General features: G+C 45.9%; 1 protein-coding gene across 1 annotated transcript; it reads right to left on the bottom strand.

Moving 5' to 3' along the window:
• Positions 1-936: 936 nt before the first annotated feature.
• LOC144603186 (zinc-binding protein A33-like) lies at positions 937-20,025 on the bottom strand. The gene is made up of 6 exons (XM_078416354.1): positions 19,606-20,025; positions 19,421-19,516; positions 14,577-14,810; positions 12,615-12,637; positions 12,399-12,517; positions 937-1,472 (listed from the first exon to the last, which is right to left on the bottom strand). The coding sequence occupies exons 1-6, from the start codon at positions 20,023-20,025 to the stop codon at positions 940-942; spliced, it is 1,425 nt and encodes a 474-aa protein (XP_078272480.1). The 3' UTR covers positions 937-939.
• Positions 20,026-22,299: the final 2,274 nt, after the last annotated feature.

The following is a 22,299-nucleotide window of genomic DNA, read 5'->3' on the forward strand; positions in this document are numbered from 1 at the left end:
TCTGTTTATTGTTTATGTTCTTTATACATTGTGTTTTTCTCCTCTGAAGACGAGCTGGAACATTCTGCGGTCTTGGGCTACTGATTACTACTAGCTTTAGCAAGCTCAGCATTTTTGTGATTACGTAGCCTCAAGCAGGTGTGAGAGAGAAAGAGAGAGCCTCAAGCATGTGCCTAGCACACAATGCTGCAAAGCCCATGCGGAATCTAGTGGCTGAAGCAAAGAAAAAGGACAGATCTCCACACAGATGCTGGTTTAAACCGAAGATATAGTCTGAAGAAGAGTCTTAATCCGAAAAGTCACCAATTCCTTCTCTCCAGAGATGCTGCCTGTCCCGCTAGGTTACTCCAGCCTTTTGTGCCTATCTTCAGCAATCAGTCGGTGTCAAGCTTTGAGTTTAAAGTTTGAAGATGTTAGAGGGGATGATTGAGGTATAAGTGAGGAGAGAATCAGGCTGCCAGATGGCATCACAGATCCTGATTACACGATCATCAGAAAAAAGAGAAGGTATGAACTTGAGTTAGTTTAAAAGCATTACATTCTCCAAGTAAGCTTTAGTAAGTTTTAGAGATATAGCTTTCAAAGGTCTTTTATTGTCACATGTACCAATTAAGTTACAGTGATATGCGAATTACCATACAGCCAGACGAAAAAAAAGCAACAAGACACAGAATTACACAAAAGTATTTCTGTTTCATTGACGGACATAGTTAACGCGTTGAAACGAACGGATCGACAGCTCTGATTCCACTTGCTGTTTATTTCTCTCTTCCCACATTTACATTCCCCCTGGTTTTATTTCCGCGCTCACTGGGGTTTTACAACGAGGAATTTGGGGAATTAAATGGGAGCCGTTCAGCGCCGACCTGTTGTCCACCGGGTTTCTGCCCCACAGCCCCTGAGCCCTGCTCCTGACGCAGGTCCCGGGACCCGACCCTTTTACACACCCGGAGCGGAACCGGAGCAGATTCTCAGCCACTTGTTTTCATCCCAAGTCCAGAAGAAAGGATAAAGTTTCTCCGTGAATTTATTCCCAGTGAAGGTGTGGAGATGGGACTTGGTGTCCGCGTCGTAAAATGAAACTGTCCCGGACTCGTAACTGAGATAAACTCCCACCCTCCCGGGGATGGGACGGGCGGGGAGACGGGATGGAGGGGAGGTGACTGCATCAAACCCGTCACCCACCCGCCTGATGCTCCAGACTCCAGTCTCCGGGGTCAGTGTGACCGATCCCTTCCTCTCCACAGACTCTGCGGCGACTCCCAGACTCCAGCCCCGACTCCCCGCCACCTCCACCTCCCAGTAATGTCTCCCCGATGTGAATCCCTCCGATCCCAGCACACACCCACTGCCTGTAAACCTCTTCCCGGTGTCAGGGAGACTCCTCCGGGTCAGGGTCCGTCTCACCCTCTTCCGATCCTCAGACACCTCGAGCCGCGGACCCGCTGTTTCCACATCCAGGGTGACGGAGACTGGGGGGAGAAGCAGAGAATCAGAGAGTCCCCGGGGGTCGGGGGGAGACTCGGGCAGCGCGGCCCCGGGACCGGGGGAGAGGCCGCTCGGCCTCAGGCATAGGCGGGCGGACAACTGAAACCTTGCCCGGGGTTTCACCCCGACCACAGCGGGTGGACAACAGACATCTCTCGGAGTTTTTATCCGGGGATGGAGAGGGGAATTTCGTGAGGTGGGGGAGGGTGGACGGGGAGGACGAGTGCGGAGGATTGCGGTGGGGATGGAGGAATGAAGTGGCTTATTCAGATATGAAGGCAGTTCGGAGCAAGAGGAGATTGAGGTGAGCGGTAATTTGAGGTTGTTAAAGAGGAGGTAGATTGTGGGGTGGAATTGCCATGATCATAGTGAATGGGGGCAGACACGAGGGGCCTGCCCCTGTTTCTTTGAGTGGAGGGTGAGGGGGAGGTGGCTAACACATTGATCTCATTGTGAAGCAATATATGAACTTCACTGAGGGACTTGACAATGTTCCGCATGTAAGCCTGGTCCAGAAAGCGAAGGCAGGTGGGATCCAAGGCGAGCTGGTGAAATGGATCCACAATTGGCTTGGTGGTTGGAGGTAGAAGGTAGCGGTAGATGGATGATTTTTCTGCTTGGAGGTCTGTGACTGGTGGTGTGCAGCAGAGATCGGTGCATGTGAATGTAGGAGGTGTGATTAGTAAGTTTGTGGAGGAAGCAAAAATTGTGGATAGTAGGGAATGTAGTCAAAGTCTGCAGCAGGATGCAGGGTAATTATCTAAACCTTATTTGCATTCAGAGATATCAAATCATGAGAGTGCAGGTTTATATTGAGAGCAAGGAATTTTAAAGTATATCTGAGATTTAGGTTTTACTAGACCAAGTTGGGCCCAAACCTCTCCTGCATTGGTGCAGCACCTTCTCCTCCCCCCAACCCCCCCTCCTCCCCCCTCCCTTCCTTCCCCCTACCTCCCTGGGAGATAAATTTAAACTTTAAAATGTGAATAACTTTAAATATATAACACCAATTTCAATGAAACTCTTTCCATTCGCACCAAAGGGACGGCGGTAAGTAAGGTGGGCCTAAAATTGTCGCACTAGCGTGTACCTTTTTGTCTGTAGTTCAGGAACGAACAAACAAACAAACGAGAGGTTTAGTACATAGATTTACACTGAGAGTGGGTGATATCTGGAACATGCTACAGAGGAGGTGGTGGAGTGAGATATAATCGCTATATAAGAGATACTTAAATAGGTGAGGTGCAGAAGAATGCCGATGGAATGTGGGCAAATCGATTAGTATAACTGGGAAAAGATGGTCTTGGACACAATGGGCCAAAGGGCCAGCCTCTGTAATGTACAACCATGGCTCTCAGGTCCAAGAGCACTGAATGACTCCACAGCCACCGGTGCAGGGTCGTTCCTCAGTCTCTGCGTGCAGTAATGTCTCCTTATCTCTGTCCTACACGGTGCGACCCACATGCTGAGAGAGTGCCCGCTCTCCAAACCCATCTGACAGGGGAACCATCCTCCCTGCATCCAGCCCACTGAGCCCTGTAAGGACTCTGTTTCACCGAGATCTCCTCGAATACACCCAAACGCTCGAGTACACAGGCCTAGACTACCCAATCTCACACCGCACAGCAAAATCATTGTCGCAGGGACAAGGATTGTCAATCTTTGCCGCATTCAACTCTGTGTAAGGTTTATCATGCTGTAGGTATGAAAAAAACTAAAGATCACAAGAAAATAGTAGGAGGAGTAGGCTCCACTCCTCAGGCCGACTCCACCATTCAATGTGATCCTGACTGATCTAAGATGGCACCATTTCCTGTTCTCCATAACTTCCAATTTGTCGATCCTTCAAATATCCATCTGTGTTCACTTTGCCTATTCCAATAATCTGACCTATCACTACCTCCTAGGGCAGAACATTTCAGATGTTCACTGCTGTTTATGTTATATTTCTAAGACTTGGATGTGAATGTAGTATGGGAGATAATACGATATTATTTTATACATTAGACATTGTTACGATATTATTTTATACATTAAACATTGTTGTTTAAGGTTTGTAACTACTTAGGCATTAGGCGCCTCTCTGTAACTAATTAAGGCGCTCTAGACATTCTTTACCCTTGACACGTGTCTGTAACTGCTGTGCACAGACGGATAATTAATGGTGGAGCGAGGAGGAGAAACATACGAGTTGGAATGATGGATGAACCAGAATAGAAGATAATGGTGGCAGATAAAGAAAGACATAGGCCTTGGGGTGATGAATGGATGTGAGGGATTGACTAGCAGGGAAATAAGGGAGGCGAAGTATGGAGGGATGTGAGCATTGAGATAAGGATATATTACTGAATGGGATTTAATGGTGGCGGGACAGACGGGTGACTGCAAAGAAATGAATGACTGAAGAAAGGAGTGTGGGTATGAGGTAATGTAAAGAAGATAAGGTTTGGAATAATCCTATAAACATAGACTGCCCGATGTACTAAGTGGGCAGTCAGATGGTTGACATCCTGATTGTTCCAGCCGTTGTTTGCAAATAAAGGCTTTTAACTTCTTGAAGAATTCTCCGTGTCATCTGCTTCATTTTGAACACCGGTAACTACGACAAAATTGGCGTAGTCGGCAGGATTGGAAAGAGGCCTGTTCAATAACGGACGACAAGCTAAAGGCGCTTCCAAGCCCGTCAGGGGCTCCCCGGGACAACAGGAAAAAGGGTGGCCACCCGCAAAAAAAAAAGGTAGGCGGTTTTCCGCTTTATTTGGACTAATAGCCTGTTGAAAACGGGGACCACTGGTGGCACAGGAGCGCCCAGGTGGTCCAAGGGCCCCTCCGATCCAACAGAACTTATCGTTAAATTACTTTTTTTAAAATGAGACCCGGAGGATTGCTCGAGAAGGCTGCGCAGTGGGGTAAGTGGATAATAGTCGAGTAAGATTGTGTGACGTCAATAAGACCTTGTGGATACCGCCCTAAGAGGATAGGGGACTGGATAGACGAGGCATCCTGTGGATACCGCTCTAGTCAACTAAGGATCTGCACAGGCAAGATAAGACGTCCTGTGGATACCACTCTGGTTGGCTAGGGGTCTGTACAGGCAAGATAAGACGTCCTGTGGATACCACTCTGGTTGGCTAGGGGTCTGTACAGGCAGGATAAAACGTCCTGTGTATACCGCTCCAGTTAACTAGGGATCTGCACAGGCAAGATAAGGCGTCCTGTGGATACCACTGTGGTTAGCTAGGGGTCTGTACGGGCAGGATCAGATGATCTGTGGATACCGCCCTAAGTGAGTAGGGATCTGTACGGGCAGAACAAGAATTGGAATAATTGGATAACATTAAAAAATAAAATTGCAAAATATTAAAGGAATATAGTAGAACTGTAGAAGATAGAAATAGCGTAGTAGGTAGTATAGTGACCAGAGAGACGGAACGGAGTGAGAACAAGGACTGCATTTAAACTGACTGACCAAGTGCACTAACATAAGACGAGTACAATGAATACAATAACTGCAGTTGAACTACTAAGTAAGAAATTCCCCGTATCCAAAGAGGATATTAAAAAACATTCTGAAAAATGGGAAAAAAGGACGAAAAAATTGGCTACGAAATGGCCCAAGGAACGCACGTTTGATACAAACACGTGTGATGAAATGGAAGTGTTAATTAAGAACTATAGGCCTAAGGATAAATCAGAAATCCGAGTAATGAAAAAGGAAAAAGAACTAGTCGTGCTTAAATTGTTTAGAATAGAAGGAGAGAGGCTGAGGAAAGCATACCAGGAAAAGAATACTTCCCCAAACAAGGGTGAAAATCCCGAAAAACAGCATGAAAGTCAGGAGCTTCAGGAGAAAAAATCAACTCTGTACCCCAGCCTAAGGGACCCTGGGTATCCCCCTCCCTATTCCGGCCAGGACGGAATAAAGCAGTGCCCTTTGGTGAAAGGGATAGTGGAGATAGAGGGAGAAGTCGCAGTTTGGAACGATGAGCAAGACATAAAGGAATATAGACAGAGAAGGGGGCAGCGAGAAAAGGAAAGGATGAAGCAAGAAGCACGGGAACGAGAAGCAGACATCAGAAGGCTGCAGGACCTCAGGGACAGAAAGATTTATGAGACCCGTCAGGCAGCAAATGAGGAGTATGAGGGAGACAGCAACACAGAAACACAGGCGAGTAATCAGCAGGCATCAGAGAGAAGGCAAAACTGTGAGAATGAAGCACAATTAGAAAGTGATGGGGAAAGAACAAGGGAGTGTAGAAGGGAAATAGAGGCATCCATGAAGCGCTTAGAGATAGAGATGAGGGAGATGGAAAAAGATATGGAAAGAGAAAGAAAGGAAAGTCAGGGGTACACCCAGAGAAGAATGAGGTGGGAAAGCATACAGGTAGAACCACAACAAGAGATGCCAAACGGGATACAGGAACTGAGGGGGAGAATGATGCCATTACTTCTGAAAAAGGCAGGACAAACCCAGTATATTCCTTGGGTGACCCGAGACCTGAGAAACGCCTTGCCCAACATATATGACGGGGCAGGAAAATGGATTAGGGCCTTTGAGGAGGAAACTATGGGACGGTTATTGGCTATGGGAGATTTGAAGGCACTACTGGTGAAGGTAATGGGAACCACGAAATTAGCAGAGCTGTTTGAAATGGCTGGGGTAAAAAACGCAAATAACCCGATGATTGATGGCCAGTCATTTGACCTAGTCAGACCGAGGGTATGGCAGGCCCTCAGAGACTGTTACCCGCTCAAGGTGGACTTAAAGACATTGAGGGGAGACCCGCTGGGGGACACGGAGAACCCAGCAGCCTATTTGGAGGATCAACTGAAAAAGTGGAGACTTGAAACCGAACAACAAATAGACGGTAGTGAGTTGATGACCACTTTGTTTCGGACCTCTGTGGTGGATGCCACGCCCCCTCAGGTTAAGTCCAGACTGAAGGAGTGGTGGGATTGACAACCATATCCCACTCCCAGTTCAGGGACCACCTGGTTCATGCAGTCAACAAATATCGTAAGGATAGACAAAGACTGGCGGACCAGCACGAAGAGGTGCAGAGAAAAGTGATGCAAATGCAACTAGAAGAACTGAAAAAGAAAGAACGTGAAAAAGGAAAGAAAATGCTGGCAGTAACAACAGACCCGGCTGAAACAGCAGAAATAAACAATGCACCGATGCATTGTGGGTCCTATGACAGAGCCAGGCAGAGGCCAGAGAATCCCATGCCAATAATAAATGTCTTTGGGGGAACGTTTCCTCAAATGCCCTATCAGGGACAAAATAAATCAGGAAATCAGCCCCGACAGGCCTGGGGCCCCCAAGGGGGGACGCAAGGAAGGGGACGAGGAAGGCCAGTAAGTAGATGGGCAGTTGATAAAACATGTTGGGGATGTAATCAGGTAGGGCACCTGAGGAGGGACTGCCCACACCGTCCATGGCCCGGTCTATACCAACAGGAACCCACAGGGGGTGAACAGTGTTTTAACACAGGATCGGCCCCAACGGGCCCGTCTGGAGGCCCAATTGGACTCATGAATCCCCATGCTAGATATGAGGGGTGCCCAGAGAACCCGGATGGGAAGGGACTTTACCCAATGATCACGCGAGAGGCAGAAGAAGAACCCATGGTTCAGGTAATTTTGGGAGGGCGGTTAACACCTATGATGATAGACACTGGAGCTACATATACTTGTGTACAGCCGCAGTATGCCTCCCACCTTCCCAAGTCAGGAAAATTTGTTAAAACTGTAGGGTTGTCGGGAAAAACACAGTTAACACGATGCACAACCCCCGTAAGTTTGAAAATGAGCAATAGAGAAATAGTATTACCGATATGTTAATAACACCTATAGGTCATATACCTGTGCCTGGAGGACCATTTAGACACTTGGTGATCGACTATGTGGACATGCTGAAAACGGTAAGAGGGTAAAGATACATGCTGGTAGTAATAGATAGATTTAGCAGATGGGCGGAGGCGATACCGTCTAAAGATGTGGGTGCAGGAACTGTAGTCAAGTTTCCGACTGACGAGGTCATCCCACGATTCGGCATACCGACCGAAATCAGTTCCGACAATGGAGCGGCTTTTATGCAAAAAACAGTTAAGTTGGTGCTGCAAACCCTAAGAGTGAAACAAAGATTTGAGTGTGTGTTCCACCCTCAGTCTCAGGGCATGGTAGAAAGGGTTAATGGAACGTTGAAAGCTAAGTTGAATAAGATTTGTGCAACCACAAAGTTAAATTGGATCGATGCCCTGCCACTGGCATTAATGAGCTGTCGCATGCAAACTAATCGAATAACTCATTTAACACCACACAAAATGCTCACTGGCAGACCCATGCTGATACCCAGATGGAGAGGTCCTGACAAGGGACCAAGCCTGGAACAATTAGAGGTGGAAGTGAAACAATACATGCAACAGTTAACTATGATACACAAGTCTATTTATACACAGGAAAAGCAAAGGGAGCCAGAGGTGGACCAGGAAGAAGGGCCTATTAAACCCGGAGATCAGGTTTATGTGCGAGCTTTTTGACGAAGGTGGAATGAACCAAGAAGGGAACGACCATTCACGGTAACTAAAGCCTCACTGACTGCCGTCCAGGTAGAGGGCCGGTCTACATGGTACCATCTCAATCATTGTACAAGGACTGTCCCACAGGCACAACCTGTGAATAACCTCGAGGTAAGCGGGCAAGAGAACGAAAATACAGAAGAGGTAAGCGAGCGTGAGAACGAAAACGCAGGGGAAGGATCAAGCATTGACCAGATCATAAAGGAAGTCTTGGGGGACATTAGTGATTCTGAGGTTGTTGAAAATGAGGTTGTGGGCGCCTGTCCTCCTCGCAACAATATGGGTGGAGGCCACGATTGCTTCTTCCAACTCAAACCTGGAAGTCCTCGACTTTGCAGACTTGGACTTGGCAGAACCAGACTGGTCCTAACGTTGCCCTGCTAGGGTCAGGGGAGCAGGTGCGGAATCGAAGGGACATTAAGAAAAGGGATGTCTATTGAAATCGCCCTGCTTGTAATTGCTATAATATTGTGTTGTGTTTTTCCATGTATCAAATCTCTCCTCGTGCAAGCTACTGTGAAGCAGTTCCCGTTGTTCCAGGATAAGAGCGCGTCTACCCTCCAAGGGAAGCAGACCCCGCCGATAGAATACTATAATGACGACCCAATTGCATTGGAGGAGTACTAGGGATATAGATTGTAAGGGTAGCTGGGTCTTTTTTCCTACCCCAGGCAAATGGGGGTGGGGTTTTGGCCTAGTGACCCAGGACTTTAGTATGATAGAGGAAGAACACCGACGAGCTGCACATTATATATCTCAACACCCCGAAGTGGGGGCTAACAATGATCAGGTTTATGCCGTAAGCCAATGACATGTGCGACTGTTAGTTTTCTTTTTCTGTGAGACCATGTAGGTCTCAAAGGGGGATATATGGGAGTATATATTTTGTATAGTGCACAAAATTCAGACATTCAAGTGTTAACTGTGTAGCATGTGTACTCTTAGGCATTCCTCAGTTAGCCTGGCATTATTCCTCAGTTAGCAGTCCTTAGATCCCTTGTTCCATATTTGGGTCCTTAGACTTAATCCTTAGGCATTCCTACTTTGGTAACCTTTGACTTAGGGATTGCCTGTATACCATTATCTCTTTGCCTTGTCACATTTGGATGAAAGATAATGGTGGCAAGAGAAAGAAGACATATGTCTTGGGAGGATGGATGGACTAGAATAGAAAATATGGGTGGGGGAGTGTGAAGAGATAAGAGTATTAAGATAAGGGTAAGGCAGTAAATGGGATTTAATGGTGGCACACCAGACAGGAGGACTGCAAAGAAATGAATTATTATAGAGCAGGAGTGTGGGCATGAGGTAATGTAAAGAAGATAAGGTTTGGAATAATCCTATAAACATAGACTGCCCGATGTACTAAGTGAACAGTCAGGACAGTCATGCGGTTGACTTCCTGATTGTTCCAGCCGTTGTTTGCAAATAAAAGCTCGAGGAATTCTCCGTGTCGCCTGTCTTAATTTCGAAGCTAAAGAAAACCACGACAGCCTCCACAGCCTTCTGTGGCAATGAATTCCACAAATTCACCACCCTCTGATTAAAAACATCTCCCCTTATCTCAATAGACAATAGGTGCAGGAGGAGGCCATTCGGCCCTTCGAGCCAGCACCGCCATTCAATGTGATCATGGCTGATCATTCTCAATCAGTATCCCGTTCCTGGCTTCTCCCCATACCCCCTGACTCCGCTATCCTTAAGAGCTCTATCTATCTCCTTCCTAAAAGTACATCCTTTAATTCTGAGGCTATGACCTTTAGTCCTAGACTCTGTCACTAATGGAAACATCCTCTCCACATGCATTCTATCCAAGCCTTTCACTATTCTGTATTTTTCAATGAGGTCCCCCCTCATTTTAAATTCCAGTGAGTACAGGCCTAATGCCGACAAACGCTCATCATAGGCACCTTGATAACTTCAGGTTCCCAGGCCCCCACTCCCTCATCTTCACCATGGATGTCCAGTCACTCTACACTTCCACCCCCCACAAGGATGGTCTCGAAGCCCTCCGTTTCTTCCTCGACCGTAGAACCAGCCAATCCCCATCGACCAACACTCTCCTCCGCCTAGCAGAGCTGGTTCTTACCCTCAACAACTTCTCCTTTGACTCCTCCCACTTCCTCCAAACCAGAGGCGAAGCTATGGGCACTCGCATGGGCCCAAGCTACGCCTGCCTCTTTGTCGGGTACGTCGACCAATCCCTGTTCCAGACGTACACTGGCCCCATCCCCGAACTCTACCTCCGCTACATCGACGACTGCATTGGTGCTACCTCTTGCACCCATGCAGAACTCACTGACTTCATACACTTCACCTCCAATTTCCATCCTGCCCTTATATATACCTGGACTATCTCTGATATCTCCCTCCCGTTTCTGGACCTCACCATCTCCATCACCGGAGACAGACTAGTGACGGACATTTACTATAAACCAACCGACTCGCACAGCTATCTGGACTACACTTCTTCCCACCCGGTCCCCTGCAAAAAGTCTATCCCCTAATCCCAATTCCTCCGTCTATGCCGCATCTGCGCCCGGGATGAGGTGTTTCACACTAGGGCTTCCGAGATGTCCTCGTTCTTCAGAAAACGGGGCTTCCCCTCCGCCATTATAGATGAGGCTCTCACTAGGGTCTCTTCTACATCCCGCAGCTCCCCCTCCCCCCACTCGCAACAAGGACAGAATCCCCCTCGTTCTCACCTTCCACCCCACCAGCCAGCGGATCCAACATATCATCCACCAACATTTCCGTCACCTACAACGGGACCCCACCACTGGCCATATCTTCCCATCCCCTCCCCTCTCTGCGTTCCGCAGAGACCGTTCCCTCCGTAACTCCCTGGTCCACTCGTCCCTTCCTACCCAAACCACCCCAACCCCGGGCACTTTCCCCTGCAACCGCACGAGATGCAACACCTGTCCCTTTACCGACCCCCTCAACTCCATCCAAGGACCCAAACAGTCTTTCCAGGTGAGACAAAGGTTCACCTGCACCTCCTCCAACCTCATCTATTCCATCCGCTGCTCTAGATGTCAACTTATTTACATCGGCGAAACCAAGCGCAGGCTCGGCGATCGCTTCGCTGAACACCTGCGCTCGGTCCGCATTAACAAAACTGATCTCCCGGTGGCCGAGCACTTTAACTCCCCCTCCCATTCCCAGTCTGACCTTTCTGTCATGGGCCTCCTCCAGTGCCATAGTGAGGCCCGCTGGAAGTTGGAGGAGCAGCACCTCATATTTCGCCTGGGCAGTTTGCAGCCCGGTGGTATGAACGTCGACTTCTCCAACTTTAGATAGCTCCTCTGTCCCTCCCTTCCCCTCCTCCTTCCCAGATCTCCCTCTATCTTCCTGTCTCCACCTATATCCTTCCTTTGTCCCACCCCCCTGACATCAGTCGGAAGAAGGGTCTCGACCCGAAACGTCACCCATTCCTTCTCTCCCGAGATGCTGCCTGACCTGCTGAGTTACTCCAGCTTTTTGTGAATAAATCGATTTGTACCAGCATCTACAGTTATTTTCTTATGCTCATCATAGGTTAATCTACTCAATCCTGGATCAGACTATTCAGACTGGGACATTTTTTCTTGGGAGCCTGTCAGAGGAACATTATCGATGTGTATAAGATGCCCAGTTAAGGTGATTAGCCACAATACTTTACCCAAGGTCGGAGAGTCTAAACCTCGAGCGCATCAGTTTAAGGTGAGATTGGGAACAATAAAAAGGACCCGAGGAGCAGGTTTTTCAGTCAGTGGGTAGTGTAGATGTGGAACGATCTGACAGAGGAAGTGGTTGAGGCAGATACAATTACAACAGTTTACAGAGAATTGGGTAGATACGTGGATAGGAAATACTTGGAAGGATATGAGCCAGACTCAGGCAAGTGGGGCTAGCTTGGTTGGGCAACTTGGTTGGCATGGTCGAGTCGAGTCAAAGGGCCTGTTGCTGTGCTGCAAAGCTCTCTGACTCTGTGATGCTTCCCAGCAGATGAGCTTGGTGGGAGATCAAATCTTCAATTTCCCTTCAGTCCAAAATACCATTAATCTTTGCATCTAAGTATTACTTAAAGATAGACACAATCGAAGGTGGACACAAAATGCTGGAGTAACTCAGAGGGACAAGCAGCATCTCTGGAGAGAAGTAATGGGTGACATTTTGGACCCGAAAAGTCACCTATTCCGTCTCCACAGAGATGCTGCCTTTCTCGCTGAGTTACTTCAGAATTTTGTGCCTGCCTTCGATTTAAACATGCGTCTGCAGTTCCTTCGTACACCTATTACTTAAAGATGTCAGGAACAAGAACAATGGAGAAGGTATAAGCTTTACCTTGCTTGAAGACATCAGATGTTTCTTTAAATGCTGTGTTCAATGAAACAGGGCAATGAAACTTTTCAATTGGCAAGGCATCGTCTACCACCGACAGTGGTTTGGCTTCATCACGAACCCTGCGAATATTTAATAGCTGGTTATCAACTGAGCATCAGAAATGTTTTGAGTTGTTCCACAAAAACTTATAATGTTTCCATCAAGAGCATGTCCTACCTTCGCTTGCGACCGGCTTCCTCCTGAAAGAAATAAAACACAAATCTCAATTGACTGAGATGGACCGTCCTCATCACGACAGCGGGAATTTCTCCGCATTTCCACAACACTCTGATAATTCCCATTTCCCAACTCTTATCGCCACTGCCATGCAGATAGAAAGCTGATATTGCCGTAGAGATGTATAACGATGGGGAAAAGCACAAGGTGTGATGGCATAACTGAGAGGGTGGAGCTCAATGCAAAGACTGGGCAGGTTGTGGGATTTTATCTGGAGAAGATGTCAGGAATGATAAGATAGAATTTAAGTTTAGTGGTGGATTTAAATGAGGGGGGGATGAAATATCTCTAATCGATGGGAGAGCAAAAATCAATGCTGAAATGTAACGTGGTCTTCAATAAATACTGAATGGAATGCAGTCATGAGAACATGGACCTCACTTGCATTGGAGGGACTGAAGCCAACAGCAGAGATAATTTAAGGGCAAGTGGGATAAATACGTGAGCACTCCTGGTATTCAAGGTACTGTTACCGGGTGTGGTGAGTAGATGGGAGGGATGTTGAGTGGACCAGAAATCTTGACTGGATAGGATGGGCCGAATGGCCTGTCTATGATGTAGAATGGGATGTCTTTCTTGGTGAACAAACGTGGGTAAAACAAACAGAGCAAATTCCCCCAAGGTGACCACCCACTGCTGATGGTATCAAGTTAGGAACAGGGGACGTACAACGAGGTCTGGGTGTCCTAGTGCATCAGTCACTGAAAGGAAGCACGCAGGTACAGCAGGTAGTGAAGAAAGCCAATGGAATGTTGGCCTTCATAACAAGAGGAGATGAGTATAGGAGCAAAGAGGTCCTTCTGCAGTTGTACAGGGCCCTAGTGAAACCGCACCTGGAGTACTGTGTGCAGTTATAGTCTCCAAAGTTAAGGAAGGATATTCTTGCTATTGAGGGCGTGCAGCGTAGCTTTACTAGGCTAATTCCCGGAATGGAGGGACTATCATATGTTGAAAGACTGGAGCGACTAGGCTTGTATACACTGGAAGTTAGAAGGATGAGAGGAGATCTTATCGAAATGTATAAGATTATTAAGGGGTTGGACACGTTAGAGGCAGGAAATATGTTCCCAATGTTGGGGGAGTCCAGAACAAGGGGCCACAGTTTAAGAATAAGGGGTAGGCCATTTAGAACTGAGATCAGGAAAAACTTTTTCAGTCAGAGAGTTGTGAATCTGTGGAATTCTCTGCCTCAGAAGGCAGTGGAGGCCAATTCTCTGAATGTATTCAAGAGAGAGCTAGATCGAGCTCTTAAGGATAGCGGAGACAGGGGGTATGGGGAGAAGGCAGGAATGGGGTACTGATTGAGAATGATCAGCCATGATCACATTGAATGGCGGTGCGTACAGGCTCGAAGGGCCAAATGGCCTCCTCCTGCACCTATTGTCTATTGTCTATTGATATAGATGATCAATCTGCTGTGTGTGCCACGTTCTAGTTTTCAATGTTAACCTCCACAATGTGGTCATGGCTGATCTAGCCCAGGACTGAACGCCTCCGCTTTGTCCCATTCCCTTTGATTTCAGTTCCCCAAATTTTCAAAAATGTATCTTCCTCTGGTATAAATACGTCTAACAGGTTAAACCTCTCAGAGTCTGTGGGTTGGAGAATCCCAGAGATTTACTGCCCTCTGTTCATTCGTGTTCCTTAGGATCAGATATAGAATCAGTCGTCGTAGTTTTGAGCTCTACAGAATACAAACTCCTCTCTACATTCCGGCCAGGCAGTCCTGAGATCCCATAGATTATGTGGGAGGCCAATTAGTTTGGGAACAACAACAACTGGAACAGATGAAACATTTACCCAGTTCTCAATTACTGGTAAATGCAGCATTTATTTTAGAAATGTCACCCACCATTTTGTGACTGCACTTTCACTTCACCAGGCTGTAGTGTAACCCCTCACCTTCAGAAACACCACTCTGTCCTTTTGATCCATCTGCTGCTGCAACTTACAGAGTTCCTCCTGAATGGAATTTAAATCCTCTTCAATTTCTCGAAGATTTTTCTCCATTACATTTAGAATCTTCTTCTCTTCCTCCCGGATATCTGCCAGTACACGCTGCTCTTTCTCAGTGAGAATCTGGTGCTGTTCAGCAAACTGGGATGTGATCTTGGACTGAAGGTTGTGTGACTGTTCCTGTGAAATGAAAGGTGAAGATCAATATTTCATCAATATCTCAAAGTGTGGAGTCATGCATTTTTAGAGTAGGAATAAAGCATAGGTAAGTTTCCAGATGGGGTGAGAATCCAGAAAACAGAGGTGCAAATGGACGTGGGAGTGCTGGTGTTGGATTCCTAAAAAGTTAATCTGCAAGTCGAATCGATAGTAAGGAAAGCAAACTCTGTTCCAACATTTATTTCAAGAGGGCTTGTATACAAAACCCGGGATGTAATGTTGAGGCTCCATAAGGCGCTGGTAAGGCCGCAATTGTAATATTGTGAGCAATTTTGGGCACTATATCTGTGGAAAGATGTGCTGGCTATCGAGATAGTCCAGAGGCGGTTTACATGAATGATCCCAGGAATGAGTAGGTTAACCTATGATGATCGTTTGTCAGCACTGGGCCTGCACCCGCTGAAGTTTCGGAGAATGAGGGGGACCTAATTGAAACATACAGAATAGTGAAAGATTTGGATAGAATGGATGTGGAGAGGATTTTTCCACTAATGGGAGAATCCAGGACTCAAAGTCAAAGTCTTGGAATTAAAGGACATTCTTTTAGGAAGATAGAAATTTCTTTAGTCAAAGGGTGGAGAATCTGTGGAATTGTTTGCCACAGAAGGCTATGGATATTTTTAAGGCAAAGATAGATAGATTCTTCAATAGTACAGGTGTCAGAGATTATGGGGAGAAGGCATGAGAGTGTGGTCTAGAAGGAGAGATAGGTCAGCCAAGATTGAATGGTGCTGTAGATGTGATGGGCCGAATGGCCCCGTTCCTTATGACTTTAATTCCCTGCTGCCTATTCCTTTTCACGTACCCATTAATTCTCATTCATCCGCCCACCACCCACATTCGCAGGGATAATTTACATTTACCGATTAACCTTTGAACCAGCATGTATTGGGGACCAAAGATACTAGAGGAGCAAGATAGACCACCCGACTCTAAAAACTGTAGTAGGCCATGGGTAAATTTCAGCGCCATTTTAGTAAGCAGATTCTGTGTGCCAGACTGGGCTGTGTTTACAACTCTGCAATTTCTTCGTATATAAAATGTTTGCAAACAATTATGTTTGTTCAACTTCTTGGATGGGTTGATAGTTGACATCTATAACTATTTCTTGAAGAGTTGCTGCTTCGTGATCTTTAAACTTTGGATGTTACATTGAATATTTGCACTAGAGATCCACTGTCTGTATCAGGCCAATTGATCAGATTTAATGAACTGTTCATCTTTGCTTTCTCTGTTAATTTTAATTTCACCTCCATGAGCTGTATCTCTTTTTGTTTTATTTTAAAAAGGCATGGAAGCAGAGATTAGGCATTTGCAAACAATAGAACTCTACTGTATCCACAATATAATTGAAAAGACATTTAACTTTATACTTAGAGCCAAAAAAATTTGAGTTGGTGAATTGATTAGTTAAAAATCCTTGACAGCCACTAAAATGACAAATGCTGCCTGATATGGTACAGAAGCATGAATCCAATTCAAATAGACACAGTGGTGGAGTAAGTCACCGGGTCAGGCAGCATTTCTGGAGAAAAAGGATGGGTGATGTTTCATGTTGGGACCCTTCTTCAGACAAAGGGGGGGAAGGTGAAGAGCTGGTATAAATCAGGGCCTGATCATTTCATTGGTTAGCTGACATGCGAAACAGTGCAACCCTGTATATCTTGCACATAAAATGATGTAAATCTTACTATGAATGACAGAAATAAAAAGTGTTATCCTCGTTTATGAAGTTCATTTATGAATGATGTAAAATTAAAGGGGATTGGTGCAATATACTGCTAACCCACAAATGAGTCGTTATGAGATATTCACATTTGAAAAAACCACAAATCACAAAAAAAACAAGAAGGTGCCTATGTTATTTGACCAACTTATCAGTTGAATTTAAATATGATTTTTTCACAGGTTGTAGGGTAGTGGGTATCGTGTCAATGCATGTAACTCATTACAAAAGTGAGGGTCAGCACTATATTGCACCGGCCCCCTCAATTATATGTTAAATTCAAAACTAAACTATGGTAGCAATGTACATTACTCCTGTCGAAAGCTAGCACTTTTGCGGCACGGTAGCGCAGCGGTAGAGTTGCTGCTTTACAGCGAATGCAGCGCCGGAGACTCAGGTTCGATCCTGACTACGGGTGCTGCACTGTAAGGAGTTTGTACGTTCTCCCCGTGACCTGCGTGGGTTTTCTCCGAGATCTTCGGTTTCCTCCCACACTCCAAAGACATACAGGTATGTAGGTTAATTGGCTGGGTAAATGTAAAAATTGTCCCTAGTGGGTGTAGGATAGTGTTAATGTACGGGGATCACTGGGCGGCACGGACTTGGAGGGCCGAAAAGGCCTGTTTCCGGCTGTATATATATGATATGATATGATATAAGTGCAGGTATGTAAGCATTACATTTTATTATTCTAATGTAGAATGAAAATAATGATAAAATATCTTGACATGTGTCCATAGTTATTTTATTCACAATATTAGGATTTCTGGAAATAAGTTTGATGTCACTGATTGCGAATGTGTATGGGTAGGCCCTAATGAAATGTATGTGAGAGAACAGTGATCATGATAGGGAGAACCATGTGCTGAGAAGTGTGTGAATGACTGATTTTATATTTGTGTGCTAGGAGATATATATATATATATATGTGTAAACCATCTTATGTATGCCGATGATCTGGCGGGTTTTTCTCCTAGCAGTGCTGGGTTTCAGCAGATGTTGAATATATGCTCTGAGTATGGTGTCCAATTTGACGTGAAATACAATGCTAAAAAGAGCGTTGTCATGATTCGTAAAGTAAAAGGGGACAAATATCTAGTCTTCCCATCATTTTACCTGTCAGGGCAGGTTCTATCTGCTGTAAAGCTAAGTATCTGGGACATGTCATCACCGATCAAATGTCTGATGATGAGGACATGTATAGACAGCGCCGCATGTTGTATGCACAAGCTAACATGTTGGTTAGGAAATTCCACTGGTGCTCAGGAAATGTCAAGATAAACCTGTTTAGAGCGTACTGTACTCCTCTTTACACTGCTCCTTTGTGGATAAAGTTTAATAAGTCAAGCATTCATAAACTTAAGGTTGCCTATAATGACTGCATGCGCATATTGCTTAGAAAGCCAAGGTGGTGCAGTGCAATCTCAATGCAGAGAGATATCGAGATGATATTCTGCAACCAGTGGCAATCCCATATCTCCACAGTCTGGGACCGAACTCTATCCTCCAAGATGACAATGCTCGCCCCCACAGAGCAGGGTTTCTCAGAGACTACCTCCAGAATTTGGGAGTGGAGAGGATGGAATGGCCTGCCAGTATTCCTGACCTCAACCCCATTGAACACTTGTGGGATCAGCTTGGGCGTGCTGTTTGTGCCAGAGTGACCAACACAACCACGTTGGCTGACTTGCGACAAATGCTGGTTGAAGAATGGGATGCCTTCCCACAACAGTGTGTGACCAGGCTGGTGACCAGTATGAGGAGGAGGTGCCAGGCTGTTGTAGCTGTGTATGGTTCTTCCACACGCTACTGAGGCTCCTGTTTATTAAATGAATAAATTGTTAAATTGCCAATATGTCTTGTTTCTTCAGACTTCAATCATCCAATCCACCAAACAACACCGAACAAGAGTCAATGGCAGAATAAGTTGTTTGGCATTGGCAGAGAAGATTTGGCAGATTTTTCATGGGCGCAACCCACATACTCAGCTCTGCTGCTCATCCCACAAATGCATGTTCCTTACAAATGTGGCACCATTTAAAAGGGAAATAAACAGGCTTTCCAACGGTATAAGATTTATTGCCAAGAAGCATTGTTACAACAAATAAATAATCTACCAAACACAAATTTCCTTACATTTTGTGCTATGTTTATATATATATATAAACCATAAAGGTTGAATCGCCTTTATGGTTTATGTACATCATATGAAAAATAAGATGAAGAGAGAAATAGAGCGTTGCTTTAAATCAAAGTTGCTTCTGATCCACGAGAAGGAACTTTGAGATCTATTTATCTCCATCTTGCCTCTCACACACAAACACACATACACAAACACACATTCATATCTATACATATATATATATATTTAAGTTAAATTTGTGCTGAGTGTGTGTCTGAGCAGTACAAGGGAAATTGCACAAAAGAGGGGACTGGGGAGGAAGGATGGGAGGGAAATGGGCAGAAACAGTAAGAAAATAACATCAGATAAATTTAGCAGGGGGAAAACATTTAAAAATAACAAAAAAATGCGAGTTGATAGATGAGATATTTTCTGCACTTTGATTGGATCATCACACATACTGTTCCCCCACAACACTGATTACACGGCGAGAGGAGGGTTTTGCTTACTAAAATGACGTTACGTACTACACCTTGGGGACGTGGAAGGAATCCGCCTCGGTCACAGGGAACCACACGGGCAGCGTCCGAGGTCAGGATCGAACCCGCTCACCAGAACTAGGAGACAGCAGCACTACTTGTGTCACTGCGCTGCCCTGTTATTACACGCCTCACAGGGATCAAACCTGCACAAGATCAGAAAATCGAAACTTAAAAGCCTCACCAGAACTCCAGAAATCTTCTCTTTCTGTTGCTGCTCCATTTGCTGGATCCCTGATTTGTATTTTGTGAGAGACTGGATGGAAGATTTCACCTGATCCTGGAATTGTGTTTGGGAATCAGAACATTAAATTGTTGAACAGTAAAAATGGAATTAAAATGATGTGATTAAAATCGGTTTGCTTTTACCTTAAAGATTTCAACAGCTTCATCTACCGGCATGAAGCGGTGATCTCTGTGTTCCCGCGCATCTCGGCAAACCAGGCAGATCAGCTTCTTGTCAGTTTCACAAAACAGCTTCAGTTCTTCCTGATGTTTCTCGCAGTGAAGTTTACTTTCCTTCTCTGGAATTTTTTCCCGATTCAGGCTCAGTGTTCGAGCTTTCTCAGCCAGTCTCGCCAAGGCCCGATTCACCCTGAGGGTGCGGTCTGTAAACACCTCTCCACATTCCGGGCAGGAGTTTCTCCCCTCCCTGTCCCAACTCTGTGTGATACAGGAGCGGCAGAAGTTGTGCCCGCACTCCAGTGTAACCGGATCAGTGAAGAAATCCAGACAGACGGGACAAACTATCTCCTCCGTTAAACTCTCGACCTGGTCTTTCGAAGCCATTTTAACTTCCTGGTTCAAAAGGCGTTCCCTTTCGCGCAGCTGCTGAACCCTTGCAGTATCGGGGCACGGCTGAGGGGAGGCGGAGCTCAGCCCCGTCAATCACAGCCCTGACCAGCAAGTGGATGTTCTATGCAATAAGCTGCGGGTAAATTTCATCCCCTTAAACTAAATACATCAGTGTTTCCCATCGTGAATTGTTCATTATATTAGGCTGCACAATGATATTATTTCTAGAGCAAACACTGTTATTTTATTTAACAGTCTCATGTGCAAACTTGAATTCAACTCAATGAGCCAATGATGCTCTGTTGTCATATGAACCATGGGACAGTGAAATGCTTTGCTTTTGCATGCAATCCGGTAAAATACAGACCTCCCCCAGGCAGTACAGAGAGAGTCGCCACGTTTCTGAAGCCGACAAAGTTGCGGGATGTTTATGGAACTGTCTATATTTCCCCGCAGCGGCGAACCAGGTCCCGCCGCACGAGGCAGCAGGCGACCCCGCGCCGCCCCCCTTCCTTCTCGGCTCCAACGAGACGACATAGATTTTAGCACAGTGGGGGCAAATTTCAAGGGTTGTGTTTTATTACACAGTGTGGTGGGTGCCTGGAACGTGCTGCTAGAGTGGTGGCATTGCATAGTCTGATGTGGGCTGAAGGGACTGATCTCGTTCTTTGTGGCCATCAGCTAAACCGACAGGTTCATTACAGCTCCCATTCCCAGCCCCTCCCCCACAACCATTAGGTTCTTGGACCGACCTGCAGTGCCCGCGTTTGGCCCATATCCCTCCAAACCAGCCCTATCCATGTATCTGTCCAACTGCTTCGTAAATGTTGTGATAGTCCCTGCCCAACTACCTCCTACTGGATAATCTAGATAGAGAAAAAATGTTCCCTACGTTGGGGGAGTACAGAACCAGGGGCCACAGCCAAAGAATAAAGGGGAGGCCATTTGAAACTGAGGTGAGAAGTAACTTTTTCATCCAGAGAGTTGTGAATTTGTGGGATTCTCTGCCACAGAAGGCAGTGGAGGCCAATTGACTGGATGAATTTAAAAGAGAATTAAATAGAGCTCTACGGGCTCGTGGAATCAAGGGATATGCGGCGAAGGCAGGCACAGGTTACTGATTGTGGATGATCATCCATGATTACAATGAAAATGTGGTTCTGGCTCAAAGGGCCAAATAGCCTTCTCCTGCACCGATTTTCTGTTTCTATGTAACAGTCCGCAGCCGAGGTCAGGGTCGAACCCGGGTCCCTGGCCCTGTGAGGCACCGGCTCTTCCCGCTGCTCCACAGTACCTCAGAAATATTAAGTCTTCTCTTTCCAAATACCGTATACTGCCCGACCTGCTGAATGCCACCAAGGCTTTCTGGGTTTTTTTCTTGGCAGTTTATGGGCAGACTCACATTCCAATTGACCATTGAACTGGAAAATCTAAAATAAAAACGCAGATGCTGAAAGTCCTAAATGAAGACGTACAGTAAGATGCAAGAAATAGTCAGTAGGCCGGTTAGCTTATGTAGAGAAAGAAACGGAGTTAATGACTCAGGTAGAACACCATTGGTCATCAGTATTAGATCTGAAATGTAAGGTCTGTTTCACCTTGCTGTTGCTGCCTGACCTGCTGTGTATTTGGAGCAATTTTTGCTTCTATTCCACATTTTGAAGCCTCAACGTTTTAAGCCATGCATTTGGTTTGGGCCGCAGGTGTGGTAACAGGTCACAAAAGTCACATATTAAATCATATTCCCGCTGTTTCTCACCCACACTCTATACATAAGGGGCTACTTCACAGGAGCCAACTAATCTACAAACCCGCACGTCTTTGGGATGTGGGAGAAAACCGGAGCTACTAGAGGAAACAGTTGAGATTAGCTTGGCATTGTACTGTTCCACGTTCTATGTGGGCCGAAGAGCCAGTTCTAGTTCCACATGGCCATCAACACCGAGAGAACCATTGTATTTCCCACTACCAACATTCAGCTTTATTCTTCTCCCTTCAATAATTTCCAATTTCATTCCTCCCTCCTATTTACACCTCCCGAGTCAGACTTTTACCGCCCTCTTACGTACGACATCAATACCAATTCTTTCACTCAGATATAACAGACCTGTAGCTCTTGGAAATCCTTCTTCAGACCAACGAAGGGTCCTGACCCTAAAGCGTGATCTGTCCATTTCCCTCCACAGATGCTGCCTGGCCCGCTGAGTTCGTCCAGCACTTTGTTGTTGTTTTTTTAACCCCCATTACATTTCAACAGATTTTTTGTAT

Source organism: Rhinoraja longicauda, chromosome 19 (genome assembly GCF_053455715.1).
Source record: "Rhinoraja longicauda isolate Sanriku21f chromosome 19, sRhiLon1.1, whole genome shotgun sequence".
Lineage (NCBI taxonomy): Eukaryota > Metazoa > Chordata > Chondrichthyes > Rajiformes > Arhynchobatidae > Rhinoraja > Rhinoraja longicauda.